General features: G+C 39.1%; 1 protein-coding gene across 1 annotated transcript in view; it reads left to right on the top strand.

Moving 5' to 3' along the window:
- Nucleotides 1-22,041, top strand: part of LOC139136898 (histone-lysine N-methyltransferase MECOM-like) — a 120,579-nt gene extending 98,538 nt beyond the window's left edge. Inside the window, 5 exon segments of the mRNA XM_070704744.1 lie at nt 10,659-10,793; nt 12,336-12,438; nt 12,615-12,746; nt 13,770-14,434; nt 14,437-22,041. Coding sequence (XP_070560845.1) covers nt 10,659-10,793; nt 12,336-12,438; nt 12,615-12,746; nt 13,770-14,434; nt 14,437-16,641 — 3,240 coding nt within the window. The 3' untranslated portion in view covers nt 16,642-22,041.
- Nucleotides 22,042-23,614: the final 1,573 nt, after the last annotated feature.

Raw genomic sequence — 23,614 nt, 5'->3', positions numbered from 1 at the left:
GTATTTATTTTGATTAGTTTTTTGATGAAACCCAAAGTTGAAAAGTTTTTAATCCATCAGATGTATGATGTGGCAAAAAAATTTTTTTTTGTTATTCTAAATGAAATTTTAGGTCAAAGTTGCAAGATTATGTCGGTACTTGTGAATGTACAAAAAAACTAAAGATGAAAACATCTATTACTTGTCTGACATCTCATTAATCTCGTTCTCTTACTTTATGCATATCATGCTTCTATCGCCGTTGTCTCCTGAGGAAAATTTTAAAAATAACCTTTTCACCATCACATATTGGTTCCACACTATTGTTTTCTATGATAGAGTTGGATCGCGTCACAAGGTGATAGGCAAAGAGCACATGCAATACACAAATCTGAAAGCTGTTACTGCGGCAATATATATTTTCAAAATTTATATGATAGCACATCTCTTGCTTGAGAATTAAAGACCAAATAAATTGAGTTTTACCAATTGACATCAAAATATTGAGGAATAAAAAACAGTGCATGGACTGGTGTACATTTTTTGTATGGAGTGATTTGTGTTTAAAACTTGATGCCTGTATGTCCCTCAGTAACTGTTCTGATGAAATACAAATTGTACAGGTTTCTTCATTGTATGGCCGCACGCATGTGATAAATGGGAAGAATTGAAAAGAAAATGCAATAAAATGATTAAGAAAAAGGAAAAAATAAGAAAATTGCAGTCAGGAAACGTACTGAATAGAACTGCGGTGTACTTTGCATGGGAAATACTGACAGTTAAAGAGCTACAGCTGCCGTGGCGCTGACAGAAGACAAATTGAGCAGCAAAACGAAAAACAAAATTAATGAGACTGATCAACCCCATCAAGTGACTTCTTCAGGCCATGGTTAACATTACTAACCTCAGTTTTCTCTCTGCTGGCTCCCCCCCTCCCTTTTTCTTTTCGACAGAAAAAGGAAGACCATTAGCCGTGACATCGGAGGTCAAAGGTTAACAATGTTTTGAGAGTGGAGATTGGCTGTATAGACAACGTATCTCCCCGATGACTCGTAAAATACTGACTGAAGATAGGCTAATAAATTTTTTCTCGAAATTGCTTTCTGACAATTAAGGTTTGAAAGCAGAGTATAATGCTGTTACAGGGAATTCATAACTCTTTCTGTCGCAATTTTTCTTTTTTTTTTCTCCATCCACTCACGTATACTATCATTTGCTTGTCGCGTAAAGTTCACGGCCGTTCCATTGTGAAAAGTTTCTCATGTGCAGTTTTTATTCGCACTGATCCATCTGAATGCAATATTCTTCTTGATGGTTGCTACAGTTCATAACTGACTGTCTCTTTGCGGTTAGATGATGTCTCATTGGTTGTTATTTGGTCAGGGAGTCGGTCTTCTCCTTAGAATGTTTGTGATTGGTCAGAATGGACATTGATTGACAGCTGATGGGTGATTGCAACATGGACTAACAAAAGATTCAAAGAGGATAGGGGGGGTGATAATAGTAGGGATGGTGAGAAAGAAAGAGGAGTCAGATAGAAACAGGGAAAGAGGAATGTTGCAAGAAGGGTACAATGGAATGGGTCTGGAAAGGAGAACTTTGGAAAAGTGGAATATTCTTATGACTGGCCTAGTGTGTGAAATTGAAGTGGATTGTAGATACTTGATAAACTCTCCAGCAGATAATGTTGTGTCGGTTCAGCATTTTTTTTCACGCCAGAAAAAGCTCATCATACTTAAGGAAATCATAGGAATATAGAAAAATATAGACAGAGCCAGTGCTATATCTGTGTTGGGGGGGGGGGGTGGGGGGGTGGAAGGGGGAGAGACACAAAAGAATGCTGGTTCAGAGAGTGAGTGGTTTTTGTGGAGTGAAAGGGGGTAATTGATTGTGAGAGATGAAAATGATAAAAAGAGTAAATTGATGGATTGTCGGAGAATAGCAATTTAATGAATGGATGGGCTACGTGGAACAGAACTGTAACCTATCTTCAAACGACCGTGTGAGCCGTGTTTGTTTCAACGTTCTGCCTCTTAATGTCATCATGATGGATAGAGAGATACAGCGTACAAGTTTTTTTTTTTCTGAGCGCGAGGCTGACCGATGTACTCTCTGATTGATTAATTGATTGATTGATTGATTGATGGGATCAAGTGGCTATGTCAACTTCAGATGCAGAAAACCCTCCGGCAAAAATCAAATTAAAGTAAAGCCTCTATGCTATCTGTATGTTAGGTACTGGAGCGTGATTTTTTTTTGTACAGGTTGTCTGCACTTAAGCTAGTGTTTGGAGTGGAAATGGCAATTGAATTAGAGCTTCAATGCTATCAATATCATAGGTACTGTCTTACTAGTGCTTGGAGCAATTTGCATATTCTAGAAACCCTGCGCAATTTTTTTTCTGCTGCTGTGTCTGGGAACTGAATCCCAAAAAAAACAAAATGTCCATTTTCTATTTGTGAGAAACTAAAAATCTCATTGGGATGGCCTGCGGATGGGACTGGATGTGACAGTGATCAGGATTGGTCAGTTTTCGAAGTCGCTGTAGTCCGTCGAATGGGAGAGAACCGGGAAGAATGGTTGATGAGATGCGTTTGTGACACTGATTGTGGGAATAGCATCACTTTGTATCTTATGGCTTGTACCTTAGCAGTTTAATTGCCTTTCCGTGGACCACTTAAAATCGGCGCTGTGATATTCTCCCAAGAAGATACAGGAGAGATTTACAACCTGCTCGCTATCCCGGAGAACAGAGATGACGACATCGTCATCGGGGATTCTTCCGATTGCATTTCACCGCCCTCTGGAATGGTACCACTAATGACATTTATGTCAAATTCAGGCAATTTAGGCTCGTGTTAATTTACCACTATGTTCAGAATTAAAAAGGGGACGAGGAAAAAAAGGAAAAAAAATACAGAGAAGATGAATTAGCCATTTGGAGAGAGTGTAGTGATACGATAATTTGAAAAAATTGTTCCATCAACGATGATGTTTCATCAACTCAGGAAGTAAATTATTTTATGACTCTTTTTTTCAATTTACTAATTTCCGACACAACAAAATTTTATTCAAAGTCAGTTTAAAGTTTTATTATGTTTGATGAATGAAGTGGGAAGACCTGTAATAAAGTGACTTGAAATAAAATAATGACAAGGAGGAAAATCCTTATTGGCAAACATACCAGATTTTTGTTCCCATAAAATTCAGAAAATTTTTTTAGAAAAACAATTGTGGACTTAACCACATGCTCACTTAGAAAAATTGAATGGTCAAATCTTTGTTGAAATATTAATCATTGCTGTTATTTATCTTTCAAATATTCAGATGTATGATTTTTTCATAGGCAGGTAGGGCAAGTGCATGCACAGTCAACATTGGTGTCTTGTGTCAAAGGTCAAATGTCAAAGGCTAAAAAGTTTCCAAAAGCCCATACAAGAGGGGGGGCTTAAATTCACAAAGTGTGTCAATCGATATCAGTGGTTCATCAGCAGGTGCATATTGCGTGCTAATGTAAATTAGCCGGCAGAGATCCCTGCGTAGCCTACTCCTCCACTTTGCTATCCGCCATCTCTCTAATTGAGAATATCATATTAAAATAGGATGCGTGTTACCATGAAATTTCTAACAAGATTATGTGAACCCACTGACATCTAATCAACGTGTTTGATTTAATTTAGTCCTCTGGACACCCCCATTCCAAATTATAATTTAAAATATCAGATTTCATGTCTGGAAGTATTTTATTGATTTTGTCTTCGGTGGTTTTTCGGGAGAGGCAGCGATTCGAGTTAAATTGATTGCTGGCAGTGTCAAATGAAAGCCACCACTCTAATAAAGAATAGATCACATTTCCCTCAACAAGATAGATTTTATATAATCAACACCGCAAAATGAAAACCCCCCTCCTATTGATTAGATCTGTCGTAATAAAAACATTGGCGGTATCGGCGGGGGCCGTCGATAACAAGACACGATGAGGGCATATAACGCTTGAGATGAAACTTCAAAAAGTGTAGAGTGGCAGTCTGCACTGTGTACTGTGTTGTGGGAACCACATTGGTCGGAAATTACAGTGATCGTGGCTCCTCTCTCACCACTGGGGAATGATTTGCAAATTGTGTTTTGTCTTTCCTCCTCAAATTCACCAAAACGAGAATTATATTAGAGCACATGTTTTGAACAAATCTTCTGAAAGTAGAAATTGACTGTTACACCAGTGAAGAGGGTGAGAAGAAGTTAAAATTCCTACAAGAAGTATTGCTATCATTCGTTTTTATACTGTCCACCCCATTCCCTGTGACAGGTCGGTACTCACTGTCAACCACAATGGGTTCCGGTGAAACCATGGTTGTGACAGGGGCAAAGGTGCCAAATTTTGGCTGATGTGTTTGTGATCTCTTTGTACAAAAACAGGTGACAGGATGAAAGCAGTAATTGAAAACACACTTGAAAGAGGAAAAAGCAGGCATTTCAAAAACACACGACACCAGCTCATCATCTTTCAAAAGTAACAATGTTGCTTTAAAATGCCTGTTCCTGAACACATATAAGGCAAGGCACCATCTCTCCAGTCAAAGCTGTCACCCCTGTTTCGGCCCTAGTGACTTGACCCGGTATTAAACAGAGGACACTATAGTTGTTTCTTGTAAAGTAATTATACCAGAACAAAAGGGTGGTGTGGTGATCTTTTGAGCATTCTCTCAGACCCATCCTATTCAGTGATAAAATGTATGTTTACCCAGGGAGAGGCTCTTCAAAGAAAAATTGGGAGAAAAAAATACAATGCATTTAAATAGCAACGTGTTAGGCAGATATGGAACAGTGTGCCAGTGGTGTCCAAATAAACTTAACAGCCTTTGTTTGTTTGGGCTTTAAAAGACCTAATTAGAGGATGCTTGCCAATGGGGGTAGACTTTGCCCTGGCCTGGGTGTTGGCCTGCGTGTTCCGAACAGGTTGCGCTGAATGGAATACTAGTATTCCTTTGTGTCGTCTGGTTGTTTAGAATTTCGACATGTCAAGATGGCTGGCCCCCAAAGACAGGACACCCTTCAAGAATGAGTGCAACTTGTTCACTGAGTAAACAAACAAACGGGAAACAAACATTCTTGGCCGGTTCTTGCATCGATGTCCCCCCTCGTAGCAACCGGTGGTCAACGCAGGGGTATTTTTTCAATGAAAGTTGTCATGGAAACGTGAGACCGGTTGGAGACTTTGAAACGTTTCAGAGTTGTTAAATAATGAAAATGGAAAGAAGGAATTTTTGATGGTGGAAGTCGAATAGGAGGATAAGACTTTGTATTGATAATAAAAAAATTGAGTTTTTGTTGGTTTGGCAAGACTTTGGCCACCAGTGTCCTGTCGGGACATGCCACTGATGTGTTGATAACACCAGGTCTTAAATTTGGGGTGATGGATTGAACCGGTGTCACTATGATAGTAAAAATCGTGATGAAAAACTCCTTGAAGCTGTCGTAATGTTGAATCAAAGATAGCAAAAGCTGGACAGTTGTTTGCCAAGGGAGACTATCGATTCTTTTTTTATCAGGGACAGAGATCGGTCTTGTCACTCTTGTCATTCCAAAGGCGAGTCTGGCCACCTGTCTTGAGGTTTCACTGAAAAAACTGGAGCCCAACTTTTTTTCATGTATTCCCAGAAGAGGAGATTGCTTTTCGTGACCAGACATTGTATTGACAACATTTATGAGTCATTTGTTTTTAAGCATCACAACAAATATGTAACAATTCTCAAATTTTTTCATTTCCTTCTTTTAACATTGCAGCCTGGCTATGATAAAAAGTAAGGCTGCAACTGAGTTACATTGATTTCTTGCAGAGACTGAAGTTACAAGTCTGCAGACTACAACTTTCAAATTTGTAAAAATCAGTCTAATTGCGATAAAAGATATAACAAAATAACACAAAAAAGAATTTAAGAAGTGTGCAAAGATTTTTTTATTGTTGGTCATATTTGAGTTTTATTGATGAACAGTACACGGTCTTCAAGTAAGGATGCACGGGGCATTAATATGCATGTCACTCAAAATTGGCATAAATGAATTATCAAATGTATGGAGGTTCACATCAAACCAGGCTTTTGAAAGTGGCGGGAAAGGACATAAAAGTCAATTATTCAGTTGAAATCTTGACAATTATTAAGTGTTATGTGAAACCTAGTTTTGACAGTTTAACTATACTTCCTCATTTGTTGAAAATAAATAGATGTAAAAATGACAGTTGAAAGAAAGAAAATTATTATGATTTTGTGACTGGTGTGTCACATTAGACATGTAAGTATATCAACATTTTTGTCTCTTTTTCCAGTTCAGGTTTCAAAGTTTAATTTTTGATAAAATGAGATGATTTAATTTTTTCCAAAATCATAAATGAAATAAGTGCACTGCTTTGTCAAATGTGTATCAAAAGTTTACACTATCAAAAGGCCGATATGATGTACCCCTTGCTTGGTGTCTGTTCTATAACTATTGACAAGCGGTGCGATTAGCTGCGCCAGCTTTTCCAAATAGAGATCAAAGCAGAGATAGGGAGTGAATACAGCGGGTGAACATTTGATCTCATAAAACATCCTCCTAAACAGTTAACCAGTGTTGATTGGAGATAAAAAAAAACCCACACTCCTTCAACGACTACAGTGCATGGACAGGTAAAACAGATACAGGCGGTTGTTGAGCGTATTTGAGGACGCCTAAAAATATCGGCGTAATAAAGGTGGCAAAATTCAATCACGATGATCAATGGGTGTAATAAAAACACAGAATAGGGATAAGAAACTATCTGTAATCTTATAACATTAGTATGATGTATTTAGTGTTGTTAGGAATGAGATGTTATATGGATGGATCAAACACTTGACGCACAACTCCTTTGAATTTTTTTTTTCCCCTTCTCCTTTTTTACGGCTTTTAGGCAGACAAAGAGGACTTCTCTACGTTATGATTCATTAGATTTTAGTAGTGTTGTCAAATGTCAACGGGGAGAAAATTTATTTTAGCCAAATTGAGCGATAAAAAGAAAGCGTTAAATCTTCAATTGCGGGTCCCCTGACGATCGCTGCCTTGTATTTACAGCGAGGTGCAGGCGTCCGCGTCATGAAATATCACAGATCTTAATAGAAAGCGTGATCGTCTTAATTCACTGAAGTCAGTGTTGCTGGCTGCCGATGACAAACGGCGCTCCGAGCTTGGTAATTTGACTATCTTTTCATCAATAATTTCTGCCATAATGACACTTTTGTGGAGATGAATTACGACTGTTGTCAGCAACTATGATGGCCCAATTTCGGTATTTATGATGTCGCTTATTATTCCGCTGGCGCACATCCTCCCCTCTGAAAACAGCTGCGGGCAAAAAAAAAAACTGACTCACCTATGCTCTGAGATTTTTCGCTTAATAAACCACAATATGACAGATTTTGAGATATGATGCCACAGTCGTATTGAAAGCACTTGGTGAGATCAATTTTTTATTTTGACTTAAGGGGTATTTCATATCTATCGTATAACATGTATTAATATCGCCACTTATTGCCCATAGGGATGAGACACTATGCCTCCATTGTGCGTGCGCTTTATCATCATTGCTGGTATTAAAAGGGATATTCATAACTACAGATGCAAAACATTAGCCTTTTTTTCCCTAGCAACTCATCACCATCAATTTTGATATATTCCAATGTCAGCACTTAATTGCTCTTCCATTGATTGCCATCACTCCCGTCCAGCAGGTGGCTCTTCCATTATTGTGACTCACAACCCCCTGGTAATGCAACTTTTTTTCCCCCACCCTGCTGCCTGGAATCCCAGCTAATTTTTCCCTTGTAATATCAGAGCAAATTTAAGTAGAGAGTGTTTTACGGTTGCTATGACAAACTGGTGTCAAATTAATGGTATGATGAGTGCCTTTAAAATCAAATAAAATGAAAAAGCCAATTTTGGTTAATTTTCTTCCATTCTGCTCTATTTCCACACACTTCACTGAGCACTTTGTAGAATGTCGCAAAACGGAAAATTTTCATTTTAGCAAACTGTCACTGTGGCCTAATCACCAGACAAAAAGCATGAATTTTCAAATTTTTGTTGACAAGTATCAGGGAATGGGGAAAAAGCCTGCAACCATCCGTGTACAATTACAATAAACTTGTCTTCCTATTAAAAAATGAGAAACCGCCGATTACTCCACATCGAATCTTCATTAAGCGTTCTCACCGCTAGATAATTTCCTGCCAGATTCTAAACATTTGGATTTTTTCCATTTTGGTCAATTTTCCCCGACTTTTTGGCAATTTTCAAAGTTCACGGTGGTCATCATTACGGTATTGTGCAATTTCGTGTACTCTTTAATTTTGTGTGTTTGAGAAACATGTGCATGATGTCGTCATGAATGCAGCCTCTACCTGTTTGAGATTTGCAAATTGGCTAGGAATTTTTTCTTCGAAGAATCACGCATATTTTATTTTTGAATGCTATAGAAATAACTTCCTGTGTGGTGCCAACCAGCAATGCATCAAATTTACATTTTGTCATAATTTGGCCCATTCCTGGCAACAAATGGTTCAGTTTAAATGAATGATTTCATCTGAATTCAACCCCACAGTGGAAAAGATATTCAGAAAAAGTTAAGCCTTTTTTCTACATATGCAAAAACTGTGAATGAAGTTTTTTGAAATGTTGAAATGAGGGACTACTCAGAGATTCAAAATTACTTACTGGTAACACTCCAAGCTACAGGTCTCCTAACAGTTGCCCTCTAGAGGGCGCCAAGCACTATGACATCATCATGGGCTCTTTTCTATTCATGTGTGAAGTACTTCAGTAGACAGGGTGGTGTTAGCTATCTGTCTTATAGAAAAAACACATTAGCATACCACAGGTGGAACTTAAAACAAGTTAAAGCCACGGTGTTTGCTTCCGCTTGTGATAAGATGAACTGCTATTTGTCATTTTTGAGTCAATCTTAGTGTCTTCGTCCCCGCAAACACACCTAATGGGAGTCCTTTGTTTTACTGTTGTCCTATCCTGATGTGGTTAAATGCCTCTTTCTGGTAATTCTAAAGGTGGACCACCCTCAATTTAAAAGATGCGTACAAAGTTTACACACTTGAGCGACAGAGAGGATAAGCAAAGAATCTTGAATATGACATGATTTAAAAAGTTATAATCACTTCTTTTATCTTCTGTTGGAGTGTGGAATCACTATTTGGATAAGTCGTTTCCCCATTCTGTTGAAACCCTGTTTCCATGCCCTGTTCAAAAATCTTCCCCTGGACTTCAGCTGTGATCTGGAGATGAGATCGAAAATTTTATGAACATCTTGTTTTTTTTCTCTCTCAAGATCATACCTGATTAAAGTCTATTGGTGTCAGCTGGTCTTATAGTTTTTCCTACCATCGCTCTGCAAGCTGATTAATGGCCACAGCAGATAAAAGCTGCCAATGTCGCATGTTCCATTATACATTCAGACTTTAGTTACAGCCAATTCAGGACTGTCAAAAAAAATACCAGTTGAGTCATCCCACTGCGTATTTGCGATATGTACCTTTGGGGCCTTTTCGCTCTCCATGGAGATTCTGTTCAATGTTCCAGTCATTTGTACTCCACTCACAGCCTACATATTGCCTTTTGAAATCTTTTGTTACTTTCATAACCAGCTGCACCAGGCTTTTTTTTGCCAGTACTTGTAGTCGATGGATCATTCCAGATCATTTTGGACCAAAAGTATTGCAGCTAGCGAAAGAGCCATTTTCAGACTGATTTAGTTTTCTGGGTTTTTTTCCTGTGTATGTGAGACTTTTTACGGTCTTTTCATGTCTGGTGTACACCCACCATGGTACAAGTGAGTTCCATACATACATACGCTTGGTCAATATTGATTTAGAAGTGCCGTGGTTTTCATTGTGGCTTTGCCCGGCACCAGTCACCCATTGTTGTCAAAAAAATTCATGGATTCCCGGGTCTTTTTTCTCCTCCTTGTTTTTGTGCACAAAAGAGGATGGAAAGAGCAGAGAATAGAATGTGTACACAGAGAGAATCGAGTGTGAAAACATCCCCTAAGTGAGCTGATAGTGTTTGTTTACAAACAAACAAGAAAGAGTAAACATTCAGGGCCATCTTTTCTTCGTTGAGGGCCTCGCTATTCAAATCAGTCTGTGTGAATCTCCTAAGGCATCTTCTGATCATTCAACACAAGGTTCACATTGTGTCAAACACGTACTTATCTCCCACTTCTCCGGCTTCTGTCGAGGTTGCTCTGGCTTTTCAGATCCTCTCTGCCCTAGGAGCTGGTCTGATCAGCCTCTCAGATGGGATTGTCAGCCAGAGGCTGTCACATCACCGGTCGTGTAAGGTCAATGAGATTTCTTTTTTTTTATTTTTGGAGGGCAGCCCAGCTTTCTGTCATCGTCTATTTTTTTTTCATGTGGAGACAAGCACGGCCTTTTGATATTATTGAATAGTAATTATCCAATCGTACGGCTTGGTGGTGCCAGCCTTATAGAATATGTAATGATGTTTTTTAACTTTAACATGATACTAGCAGAGAGATTTATTTCAGTTTCTGGTTTGCACAATTTCAGAGGGGGGTGGTCCTCATGCTGGTTACTTTGGCACAGCGTTCAGGAGTAACATTCCGTTTTACGTTTTTTCCCCCCTCACATTGGCAGATAGTGGACGAGTACGGGAAAGTGAAGTGCTGGATCGATGCTAGTGAGCCAGGAACCGGAAACTGGATGAAGTATGTGCGCAGCGCTCCGGTACTAGAGGAACAAAATATGATAGCTGTACAGATTAATGAACAGGTAATGAAAAAAACGACCACATTTTTTCTTCTTCTCAAAATTTTTGATCTCAAAAGCTTTTCTAGGTTTAATTTTGGTTAATGCAAGCTATATTGGAGGATTTTGCCCAGCATAGAACTATTTGATCACAAGTATATCCAGCAAATATCCCACATTAAACCAGGATAATTCCCGAGTCTCACCTTGTGTAGGCCAGTTATTCAATTCAATGTGGATGAACAAGATTTGGATGGGATATGAAAATCTGATATTGACCAATTTAATGTATTATCAATATGTAATCACTTTTGTAACATCGGGTTTTTAAAGGATCTCGTTAAACATACACCATTTTACGGTCCTTTTACCCTGACACCCATGGATATAATTGAACCATATCATTGTCAGTGGATACGACAGGTGAAGTCTAAATTTGAGGATAATGGGGACTTTGTGGCCTGCCCATTTTCTGTTAGGTTTTAGATAGGGAAAGCTACTACATACATTATCATTGAAGTATCAAATTTGGTGTCTACATGGTTGTTTGAGTAGTAGCTTTGGCATTATTTTTCCCTTCTAATTCTTCTACCAAAGAATTGGCGATGTTTGCTTTGGAAACCAGAAAAGGCCCACTTGAAGAAAACTGAGCTCAATTTTCATTATGAAAGCCAAAGAGTTTTCGTAGCGGTCCTCCATAGCTCTATGAAACAAGTGGATTCTCTGGGATTATGTTGATCACTGAAGTTGTTCAGTGTGGGCAAAGCAAAAAAACAAATTTTGTCTGTAATCCTGTATCTGTGAACAGCACGCCAGCCAAATGAACAGTTAGCTAGATACTTTGGACGAGATCCTGTTTCTTTTGAAAAGTTTTCTGAACAGAAATCAGAACAATTAAGTGTCAGTTACAACTGAAGGTGTATGTTTAAGTGTCTTTATAAGGGGTAAAGAGAGATGCAGTTGCTATTTGACGAGAGGGAAAGAAAAGACAAGAAAAATAAGCATAGTGGCCTTGGTATTCTGAGGGGCTTTTATTCCCATCTTACTTTTCACGGTCTTTGTTATTTTACCGAGACAATATCGACTGACAAAAAAGGACTCCACAAAGAGAAGAGACAGAAAAGCTGGTGTCTCGGGACACAGTACTGAGTTCAAATAACTCACTCAGAATGCAATCTCTGAAAAGGTGCACAGTGTAAAGAAAGATATAGTCTTGTCATTTTAGAACTCTAATTATTTGCCGTGTGCATTCAAGTGTCAAATTGTGTGAAAGCACCAGCAAACTGATAAAACGCTCACCTGTTTTGTTAAAAAACTCAGTATTTAAGATTGGAAAAACATGAGAGAGAGTAATGAATAGATAAATATCTCATTTGATGGCAAGGTAATGAGGTAACCTTTCCACCCAGTGGTTTGAGGTCAGTGTGATGCGTGTGCATTCACACGTAAAATCATGGTTGATAGACTTTGCATGTGGAATTGTGGTTGCGAAAAACAAAGGCATTTTACATTCTCACCACTTGAGGTCTCCCTCTCATTCACTTTGTTCTGTTTATCTCATGATAGGTTCACTACAAAGTTATCAAGCCAATACAGCCAGGCGAGGAACTTATGGTCATAAAAGATGCAGCTTTTCCAGACCAGGATGTTATGCCATTACAAATGATAGGTAAGAATTTTCTCAGGAAAATATTTGAACCTTCTGCTAAAATTTGAGTCTTTTGCAACTTCTTGCCATCATCAGAGGATCATTTTTTGAGTGGGTGAAAATGAACTAGTCAATTTTTGGCTGAGTATATTGAATGAAGTTGTATCACATGTGTTTCAAATTTCTTTTTATTGCAGAAGAGAAGAGATTTTCATGTGGTGAATGCGACGAGCTCTTCCGGTCAAAGGTCGCCTTGAGGAGACACCAAAAATACGCATGCAACAACAGTAACGCCATATTTAGCACAATCAACGAAGAATTTAAACAAGGTTGGTAATCAGCACACCCCTTTGGGGTCAAATGGAATGATCTGCTGTGCTTGTGCCATGGTTTAGTGGTGAGGGGAAGTGGATTTGAAATATTCTATGCCTTCCCTTGTGTGTTCATGTTGTGACATTGGTATAGCAGGGTGAGCCATGGTAAAACAATGCCAGAATTTGCACTACTTAAACCCTAATCAGCACACTTACCAAAAGCACTGATTTCTTTACGATTATCACAACATTAAGATGACTGTACTGTACAAGCCAGGGCCGTAACCCACTTAAAACACTTAAATTCAAAACGAAAATAAAACTAGTCGGTATGTAAATTTTGCTACATTTGCAAAGTAATCCCATTTCTGAAGTGATATCTGGATAAAAGCTGCTGATTATATCTTCAAATGGTTTACTCAAACCTATCCTGCCCTCACTGTACAGTGCACAAAACGTGTGATGACATTCATCCTCTAGAATTATCATACCTTGAGTACACAAATGTGCTGGTATAGAGGTACAGATAACATTCAAGATTTTCTGATTTTGTTTAACAGTTAGAGCTGGGGTGATTCAGAATTGAAAGTCATGGCATTAGAAAGTTACAGATGGGATATTTCAATGACCATTAAAGCAGCACCAACAAAAATACAAATGATAGAAGAAATGTTTCAGTCTACCCACCTGGCGTCAATAATGTTTGTGTGTATGGGTGAAGTCGTCTTTCCAAACTGTTACCTGCAGAAAAAAGAAGTTATTGTTCCAATTTTTAATGATCACTTGAGCATATAGTGTCTGTCAGCAAGCATTCACAAAAGTTTGGTGTGATGGGCATTGTATACATATTCCAAAAAAGCCATTTGTCGTCTAAATATGTGAAAATGTGGATGGGCATGTACCTTAGAAACAACCTTCAGCACGCTTGCAAGTTTATTTCCAAAAGTGTGAAAATGCCACAGTTTTCAAGTTGTTTTAGATTTCTCATTCTGCTTTTAATGCAGCTTGAATAATTTTCTTTTCCTTCTTTCCTCTCAGCATCAGCCAAAGAAGCCGAGGTCGCCATGTTTAGTGACATGAAAAGTACGACAGATGAAGACGAGGAAGCCGAGGGAATGTCGGGAGAACGGGAATACAAGTGTGATACCTGTCCAAAGTCATTCAACTGGAAATCTAATCTGACTCGCCACCAAGTCACTCATGACGCCGACAAGCGATTCAGCTGCGAAAACTGCGACAAGGTCTTCACCGACCCAAGCAATCTCCAGCGCCATATCCGTACTCAGCACGTCGGCGCGAGGTGCCATGCCTGCCCTGAGTGCGGTAAAACCTTCGCCACATCCAGTGGTCTCAAACAGCACACTCATATACACAGTAGTGTGAAACCGTTCACGTGCGAAGTTTGCTACAAGTCGTACACCCAGTTCTCCAATCTCTGCCGCCATAAGCGCATGCACGCCGACTGTCGCACGCAGATCAAGTGTTCGGGCTGTAACCAAGTCTTCTCAACGGTGACTTCACTCAACAAACATCGCCGATTCTGCCACGGCCATCAGTTTCTGAACGGTCAACTCGGGGTGGCCATTCCGCTGCAACCACACATACGTCCAAACCGACTCATTCCTGGCCTTGAGAAAGGCCTGCCCAGCCCCGTGTCACCTCTCGCACCAACCATACCGGTTCACCGGCCCACTTCACCCAACTGATGAGAATGATGCCCACTCATCAACAAGCGCTGCTCCACAATCAACTCATGGCTAACAGCAAACGTCCATTCCCTGTCAGCCCAAACCACACGGATGAGGACTCCTTGCTGCACAGTCCCGGAAGTGATTCTGTGTCTGCGTCTTCTGAAAAACACAGCTCGGAAGAATGGCTGAAACACTACACGGCAACCAAGGACCAACCACCGAGGAGGAGTCCCGCTTCTCCCCTTAGCAACCATGAAACAAAAGAGACCGAAAAAGCCGATCAAAAATCAAAGGTTGAAAGTGAAATAAAAGAGGCTGTCAAAAGCGGGGAGCAGAGTGAAGATTCCGAGGGAAGTGATCTCTCAAATGTCAGCACCCCCTCAGGGAGTGATCTTGAAAGCACTTCAGGCAGTGACCTTGACAGTGAAAGTGACGCCGACAAGGAAGTGAAACAGAAGCAGAAACACTCCAGCCCGAAGAAGAATGAAACGGTGAAGGAGGACAAGGAGAAAGAAGTAACCAAGGAGAAAGAGGAGAAGAAAAGCAAGGAAAAAACAGCGGAGAACGGTTCAATTCCGTCGCCAAAAGAACCAGATAACAGTATCAAAGCCATGGCTTCTATTGCTGAAAAATACTTTGGGTCTCTAGCAATCACCACCAGCGCCATCATGCCAATGGACCCCCAAGCCTACAGGTTCCACTATCACCATCCCTTTCCCATCAAAAGCGAGAAACCGCACGCCCTTGCCAACTACCATCAGAAGATGGCCGAACATATGGCTGATCGACAGGAACGTCCGTTCGATCTTTCCCGCAAACAGTCGCCAGTTTCGCCGAGTGAGGCGCCGGGCCGTAACACCGAAGAGCCCTTAGACCTGAGCGTCCCGACAAAGAAAAAGGAGAGCACTGAAAATGGCACGGCAAAGAAAACGCACATATATGGTCACGTTCCCAAGATGCCTTGGGGTCCCAAACCAGACCGTTTTATGGGTTTCTATCCAAGACCAGTGGCCCCTCCAATGGACCCGATCTACAGAGTCGACAAGAGAAAGTTCAACCCAGAATTTCCAATTCCATCCAAGTACATGTGTATGGACTATCCGTACCTTCCTCCCCCGCAGTTTGCGCCCATCCGAAAATTTGACCACTATCAGAGGATGGTGGAGATGGCACCGGGCGTTGTAAAGTTTGGGGGCAGCCCACCGACTCCGAATATGAAGAACCTCATGTTTGAGCACACCATCGACAGATCCAAAGGCAAGGACCGATACACATGTAAGTTCTGCGGCAAGATATTCCCAAGGTCGGCCAATCTGACGCGTCACCTGCGCACACACACAGGTGAGCAGCCCTACAGTTGCAAGTACTGCGACCGCTCCTTCAGCATCTCGTCAAACCTCCAGCGCCATGTCCGCAACATACACAACAAGGAGAAGCCCTTCAAGTGTCCAATGTGCGATCGATGCTTCGGGCAACAGACGAATCTTGACCGTCACCTGAAAAAACACGAGAATGAGAAACAGGAGCTGCTGGCCGCCCAGGATCTGAATAACAAGGATGAGTCGTACTTTGAGCAGATCCACAACTTTATTGGGGAGGTCAACAAGTCAGAGAACAACTCTACGAGTCTGAAACCCTCAGAAAGTTTTGACGCAAATTTCTCAATTACTGATCAACTCAGCAAGAGCCACAAGAGGGAAAAGGAAGAAGACGATGACGAAAATGACGACGATGAGGAAGAAGAGGAGATTGACGTGAAGATGGATGGAATCGGCGTTTCCGAGGTAACGAATGATGAAGACACAGAAATGGAGGAAGGAGTGGAGTCACCGAGGAAACTGCCCAAAGAGGAAACAAATAAAGATTTTCAAATTCAACAATTCAATGGACATGCTGGAAACAGCGACAGTGAGGCTGATGAGAAATACGAAGATGAGGACGAGGATGAAGAGATGCCGTCTCCTAGCAACAAGAAATTGACAAATGGCAATGCTGGTCTGAAATATCCCGAAGAAAACAGAGACAAGGAATACAGTCCCATTCTCTTGAGACCACAGAAGAGCATGCAAGATGTTGACATCCATCCGCAAGATTTCTACCGGAGTTCAGCGTCCATGCATGACTTTTCAGACAGTGAAAACGATGCGCAGCACCTTAATTTGAAGAGGCGATCAAAAGTGCAGGCGTACTCACTGATGATGTCACTGTCCGATGAATAAGAGGTCATCGCCAGGGACAACAAGCGACATTAGAGACTCTGTACTGAATTTCATCTGTGAGAAATCGGAGCCGTCTGTCGTAAAAATTTCGAGGGATCACAAAAATGAAATTCAATCAGCCTGCAGTACTCATGAATCAATAATGCTTCTTTTAAATGCAAATTTTTACAAGTTTTCTGGCGAGAAAATTGGAAAACTAAAAATCAGGACTGTGCTGCAGGCATGCTGACTTTACATTCCTTTACGTGTTAAAAGTGACCATTGTTAGAATCGTTTGCAAAACTTGTGTTCTCGTCAAGATTTTATCAGCATTGTTGGCACTGGGCATGCAAGACATTGTCACCTTTCAGAGACAATATTTTGCCCTGTTGAGTTTAGAGAAAGGAATATGTTCTATATAATTCAAATGATTGTGTGCTCTGCTGTGATGAATTAGGAACAATTTGTGGCTGTTTTCTGCAATCACTCAACTCTAGAGGCTTCAAGTTCAATTGTTTATTGTATATGACACTGTAAATGTGAGTTTTGAGATGTGTGAGCTTTCCAAAAAAAAAGGACAATTAAGTCGACCGTTTTACGTGTTGAAGAATCCCCTGTTTTGCCGCCGTATTGTGTTCATTTTCAAATCAGGTATAAATTATGCAAGGCAATCAAACTCTACCTAACTTGCTATGCTGCATTTTGTTTGTGTAACAGTTTTAAAGATTTTGAGGAAATTGTAATTTTCTTATATATTTTTTTGCGAACCCATATCGATGTTTTTGTGTGAAATGTTTTTCAACTGTCGTACCAGAAAGTAAATGCCTCTTCCAAAGTTAAAAGTTAAGGGGGGGAAAAAAGACTGTTTAAGGTGTTGTGTAACAAATATTTCAATGGTTGAAAAAGAACCATGATGGTGGCAGTACTTACGTCGTTTGACAAACTGTCATCAGAGTCCATGAAGAATCTGTGGAGGTTCCTTTTTTTGGCAATGATTCTATGCAGAAATGGAAAGCAACGGTGGAATTAGTTTTGTAGAATGGTAGAATTTTCCAGTGTTTGTTCAGTTTGTTCATACAAGCTACGAAGGCTGATGGCTGTTCATGAAGTAGACAGTTTTAGTAAAGTGTTAGTCCAGGTCAGAGGGCAGTGATTTTGTTTTTAAGAAATGGCCGCCAAGTTGTAGCAGGCCCCCTAGGCTGACGTGTTTTCTTCCAAACACAGTATTTATTTGGGGGCAAAGGTCAAACCTCACTTGCAGGCGTATCCAGTGTTTGTCTGTTTGTGTCTTGTAATTTAAAAGACAATTCTTGTAAGAGAGCTGAAGTGAACAGTCCTTTTTCAACTGTTCTTTTTAACATGAAATTTGCAACTGAGGAAATCTCAATATGTGAAAAGGCTGCAATTCTCCTCAGAGGACACATGTTTGATGTAAAAAATAGTTCAGAGTTAGCGTTATGTCATTGTATTGCATAATTAAATTTAAAACTGCAATATTTGAACAAATACATTCATCCACGGATACATTAAGCAGTCAAGAACTGAATCGTCAGTTTGTTTTTTTTACAGAAAAAATTTCCAGAGTGGTTTCTAAATTAAAAATTTATCTCAAATTTTTGACAGATGACCAAAGATTCTATGGAAAGAAGTTATGTTTATGCTGGAGTTTACTGTATGTCTGTGTGCATGAACTTGATTAGATTGAATCAAACCAAAAAAAAACAACAAAAAAACCAAGAAAATGATTGTCACCCCGGAATAGCTTTATCCTGCAGTGGATTGCAATACTTACCAGTAGTTGAGATTTGTGACCATGAGGGTGAACTTTTACTGTAAATAATTAGCCAAAATGCAAATGATCCCAATTCGTCTTGTTTCTATGGTGATATATATATTCATATGCAAATGCAATATGAAGTCCTCTCTATGTTCATATATAAGCATGGCGATGAACTCTTTCATGTCTGTAACCATGGTGTTTAGACTCTAAAAATATGATATGATAGGCTGCAAGGTGTTCGACACTCGTAGGCTGATTTTAGTCGTTTTTTCTCAAGTTTTTTTTTTAACAACTCCAATACACATTAGGTCATGTTTTAGGTATGCTTGTTTTGGGGCCAAGGAGGCTTATTAAAGAGTATTTTTTATGCTGGTTCTGGGGCCAGATAGGAGAGCAATCATAATGTGAGAATGTTATTGTACAATGTAACAAGAATGTGTCATTGTTGCACTGTACAATTTCATCTTACCATGTAGAGTTATTCCCATCATTCAGTTGTGGACTTTTCCCATCATTCAGTGGGAGTCTATAATAATTCAAACATTACTAATGCTGCTACAACACAATTATCAGAGACAAAGAGGCTGAACAGATTACGTACAACTAGCGTACATTGAGGCTTACAAAGCCGTGCCTGTTACCGAGTTTAATCCTCAAATAAATCCACTCCACTGAATAATTATATTTCATTGAAAAATAACTGAAGAAACGTGTTGAAATTACTCAATGGAAGTCACTCGGTTGCAGTGTATGGCTTTATTTGTGTGTGTGCATCTATCCTTATGTTACTATGGTAACTTGTTAATGGGGAGGCTGACTGATTAGTGTTTGGGTCTTTCACCAAATCTTTCATTTTTTTATTTCATTGTGTATTTATCTTTATATTTGTATTCTGTCTTTGGCTGAACAAAAAGAAGTTTGGATTTGTTGACAGTGGTTTGCATGTGATATGTTTGGCAATTTATTTTGTCCTTTTCCTGTTCACAATTCTATTTCCAACAAATTTGACTGAGAACTTCAGAACTTTTCCTGAGAATTATCAAAAAACTTTTTATCGATTAGCATGTGTTGTTATGAACAATTTTTACCAATAAGTGTGCTTTTATTTTGTAACTGTTTAGTTCAGTAGTTAGACGGATATGGTTTTATTTTCTGGAGATAGAGGGAGACTTACAGGTGGAATCGTCTCGTTTTTGCATCTTCTTGCCCTCGGAGAAAGAACAATCAGAAATTTGTAATTTGAAATAATTACATGATTAGAGATTAATTCAATTATGAAGCAATGTTGACAGAACTCTTCCAGTGAGAACAAACAAACAAAAAAAAAAGCAAAAAAGTCCATGCCCAGTTAATCAATTCCCGATTGCAACAATGACAAATTTGAAAATTCTGGATGATGAAGAGATCTGGTCATTTTGATCAAACAAAACTTGCCAGCTGTAACTGTAAAGTTTCGTGAAGTTACCCCACCCCCCACCCCCCGAATTTCTATTTGGTCTGCGAGTAACATTCTGTACATCAGAGCTCTACTTTGATTGTCATTTATGGATGTCATGCTGTGAAAGTGAATCTAAAAAGTGGTCCCCTCCTTTTCCTATGACAAGATGAGGTTGAATTTGTTGCCATGCCAATGGGCAAACAAGATGCAAGAAATGTTTGTTTCATTTGTTTATATGCAAGACACTTTGAGAGACATGTATGGAATTCCTTTACTGATTACTTTCAGAGGTCCTGCTGCAAAGGGCGCCCTCTGAAACTGTTGATTTAATATGCTTTCTTTTTTTGATTTTTATTGTTTGATTTTCTTGAGTTGGTATCACTTTGAAAGATGTCAGATGTATTCAAGGTTTTCCTAAAAAATTAGAGCAGTTCAGCTTCGACCAGCCAAGCCTAAAGAAAGTGACCAAATCATTTTATCCAGGGACCAAATTACTGTGTATTAAAACTATTATCATGAAAACGTTGATGTTCGTGTTTTGTGCAGGTTGTGTAGAATAACTCACAGGTCACAGTTGATTCACCTTGCATTCTGATTGGCCAGTGCAACTAGCTTATTTGAATTCAAATTCATGACACCTGGTGATCGGCCAATGTAAAGGAGGTTAATTGACTGTTGCTGTCTGTGGCAGTACGTGAAATTGGCTGGCGTTTTGATGTTGTGGGGCATGGAACTAACGTCAGTCCAGAGCCAGGACTTAGACTTACAATCAACTGTGTTTTGTGCTCGTCTAACAAACTTTGATTCATAAACTTCGTAGATCAGTACTCGAATTAAATGTTGACATCTTTCAACAGTGATACAACTAGTGCATGCTGATTTTACCATTTTTACGAGTGATGAAAGTGAATTTATTTTGACAAAGATTTGATTTATGATAGCAATAATTTCTAATATTATTATTATTATTATTATTGAAGATATTTTTGTGATATTATATGAAATGTGATAAAATGCTGCCCTTTAAGTAGAATGTTATATGTATTCTTACCAGGACTATTTATATGCGTACTATTACACAGACAATTTCACAGGTACTGTCTTCAAGTATATTTTCACGTCTATGATTTTTGATCAGAGTAGGAAGAACTTCAGCATTCCATGGTATCATGCATGTTCACGCGGCAACAGAAATCACCATGGTGATGACCAGGAGGCAGTGAACTTTGAACTGTAATATGTGACCGGAATCTTTTGTTACATTGTTTCTAGCCTCTTTTTCGCTGATGAGACCAAAAAATACACAACTCGAGCAAACTTGATTTTCTAAACTTTAAAGAATGATATTTCCTGCCATTTTTTTGTGCTCTCCATGTATTACAATCATTACAACCTCACGACTCATGTCAGATATTTGTGATAGAAAAGTCAAACATGTTTTTCGGATATAGCGTACGATTACAAACCAGAAAAAAAAATCAAAATTTTTAAAACTGTCTGTCCACTAGTAAATAATTTTATATACCAACTCAATGTGCGAAGGTAAAATATATAATTATCATAAGTGGGTATATGTCCGTCTTTTCCGGTTATTCTTGGCCTTGTTCTATATATATATATTTTGGCTGATGTTATCTTTGAATGCAGACAGCTCAGACTTTGCTTTCTCTGTGGGTAGGGCAGGTAGCTATGATACTGTTTAGTGTAGTCAACTAAAACAGAGAGAGTGCCTTATGTTGAGCCTGAAAATCAGTACTTCTAGATAAAATAGACCGGTTTCAAAAGCTCGCCGCGTGGGGGCGCTGTCCTCACCTCAACCCTGCAGTGAAAAATCCAACCACTTTGCCATATCGGCTGTTGAAAACCTGATCAAGACTTGAATCAGTCACTTTTGACCCTAGGGACAGCGCCACCAGGTGAAATTTTTGGAAACTCCTATTTCAGATTCTTATAGAGTTAGAGATTCTATTGATATTTTTGCTAAAGATGAAAATTTTATAATTGTAGATTTCAAAAAAAAAAGAAAAAAATTCTTCCTGGTTTTGGAGGAGCCTGTCAGTCAATCTGTCTATAGAGATTTGAATATTTGAAAGTTTTATCTGTCGATTTTGATCATTGTATGATGTACGACTCATCAAGTTGTCATTGTGTGAAATTATCAGATTGTGGATGTGGATTCAATAAAATTTGCTTTAAAATGTCATCCAGTTTCTTTTCTTTTCTTTTGAAATTCTTTTGGCAATGTGCAGCATCAAGAAATCTTGTAGTTTATTGGATGGTTGAATATTGACATTCATGAATCGTTTCAAAACAGCCAATCAGCTACACAACAGCTTTAGTTTCAGACTCCATATGTCTCCTTGAATAATTTACAATTTACTAATAAGCTATAACTTTCCAAGCTGCTGCACATTTGCCCGAGTTCCTGGCATTGTCGGAGTGTATGGTTTGTTGAGAGGTGACCTTTCAATGCCCTGCGACCTTTGACATCACTCAAATGTTGAGGTTCAAAGGTAGAGGTCTCTGTAGCTAACCTGGCCCCAGGTGAATGACTGCTGTCAGTATGATTAAAATATTCCCTCCCATGATGAAAATGTGGATCAATGAAAGCTGATCTGCTGATATTATAGAATTTATGCCGTTGAGAATCCAATCAAACATTCCATTAGATTTTTGCGTACACTTTTAAGATAGGAGCGCAGCATAATTACAACTCTAGAGGGCGGCATTGTCAATCATCTATCATCTCATCTTCTGCATGACAAAACATACCAGCAGCAATGGAACTAGAACTCTCCCTCCCCCCCCCCTCACTTCTCCCTGTCGTATGATTTGACAACTTTCATTCATTCACATGAAAAAGAACAGTTTTGTCCTCACCAGAAACATATTTGGACATAAAAATACAATAACACTGAAGTGACAAAATCGTTGGTAGAAGTGCTTTCCATACGAACTTCCGAGTTTACGACTTTACAAAAATTGAAGTAGTGAAACAGAACAGAAACTCCCATTATAGTAGCAAGTCTTCATTGGAATACATGCCAAGTGCATTTAGGTTTTCAGTTCAGTCTGAACAATATTGCCTTGGTTACGGAGACTTTGTCAGCTCTGTAGAATCCGTAAATCTATCCCCGCAGACCACAGGGTACTCAGTAGTCATTAATGTCCATAGAGAAATATGAAAAATATTATTATTAATAAAGAAATATTAAAAAATATGAAATTATTATTAATAAAAAAATGAAAATATGAAAAATTGTAATCATCGTCATCATCAACAACATCATCATTCAGCATCATTGGCAGTGTTGAATTCTCAACAAAGTTCGCCCGCCTCAACTAAAGTACTCTTCCCAAAGTTCGCCCGCCTCAACTAAAGTACTCTTCCTTATAATAAAAAGGAAGAGTACTTTAGTTGAGGCGGGCGAACTTTGGGAAGAGTACTTTAGTTGAGGCGGGCGAACTTTGTTGAGAATTCAACACTGCAAATGATGCTGAATGATGATGTTGTTGATGATGACGATGATTACAATTTTTCATATTTTCATTTTTTTATTAATAATAATTTCATATTTTTAATATTTCTTTATTAATAATAATATTTTTCATATTTCTCTATGGACATTAATGACTACTGAGTACCCTGTGAGCAGACAGACTCAGTTCCGGTACAGACAAAGGTGGTTCCGGGGTGGAGGTGTGGAACTTGTTGTGCTGTCGGGTAAAATAGGCTACAAGTACTACACATTGCCACAGTCGTTTGGTGGGCTATT

Source organism: Ptychodera flava, chromosome 7 (genome assembly GCF_041260155.1).
Source record: "Ptychodera flava strain L36383 chromosome 7, AS_Pfla_20210202, whole genome shotgun sequence".
NCBI classification, from domain to species: domain Eukaryota; kingdom Metazoa; phylum Hemichordata; class Enteropneusta; family Ptychoderidae; genus Ptychodera; species Ptychodera flava.
The sequence above is the reverse complement of the archived record's forward strand: the minus strand, read 5'-3'. Positions and strand labels throughout refer to the sequence as shown.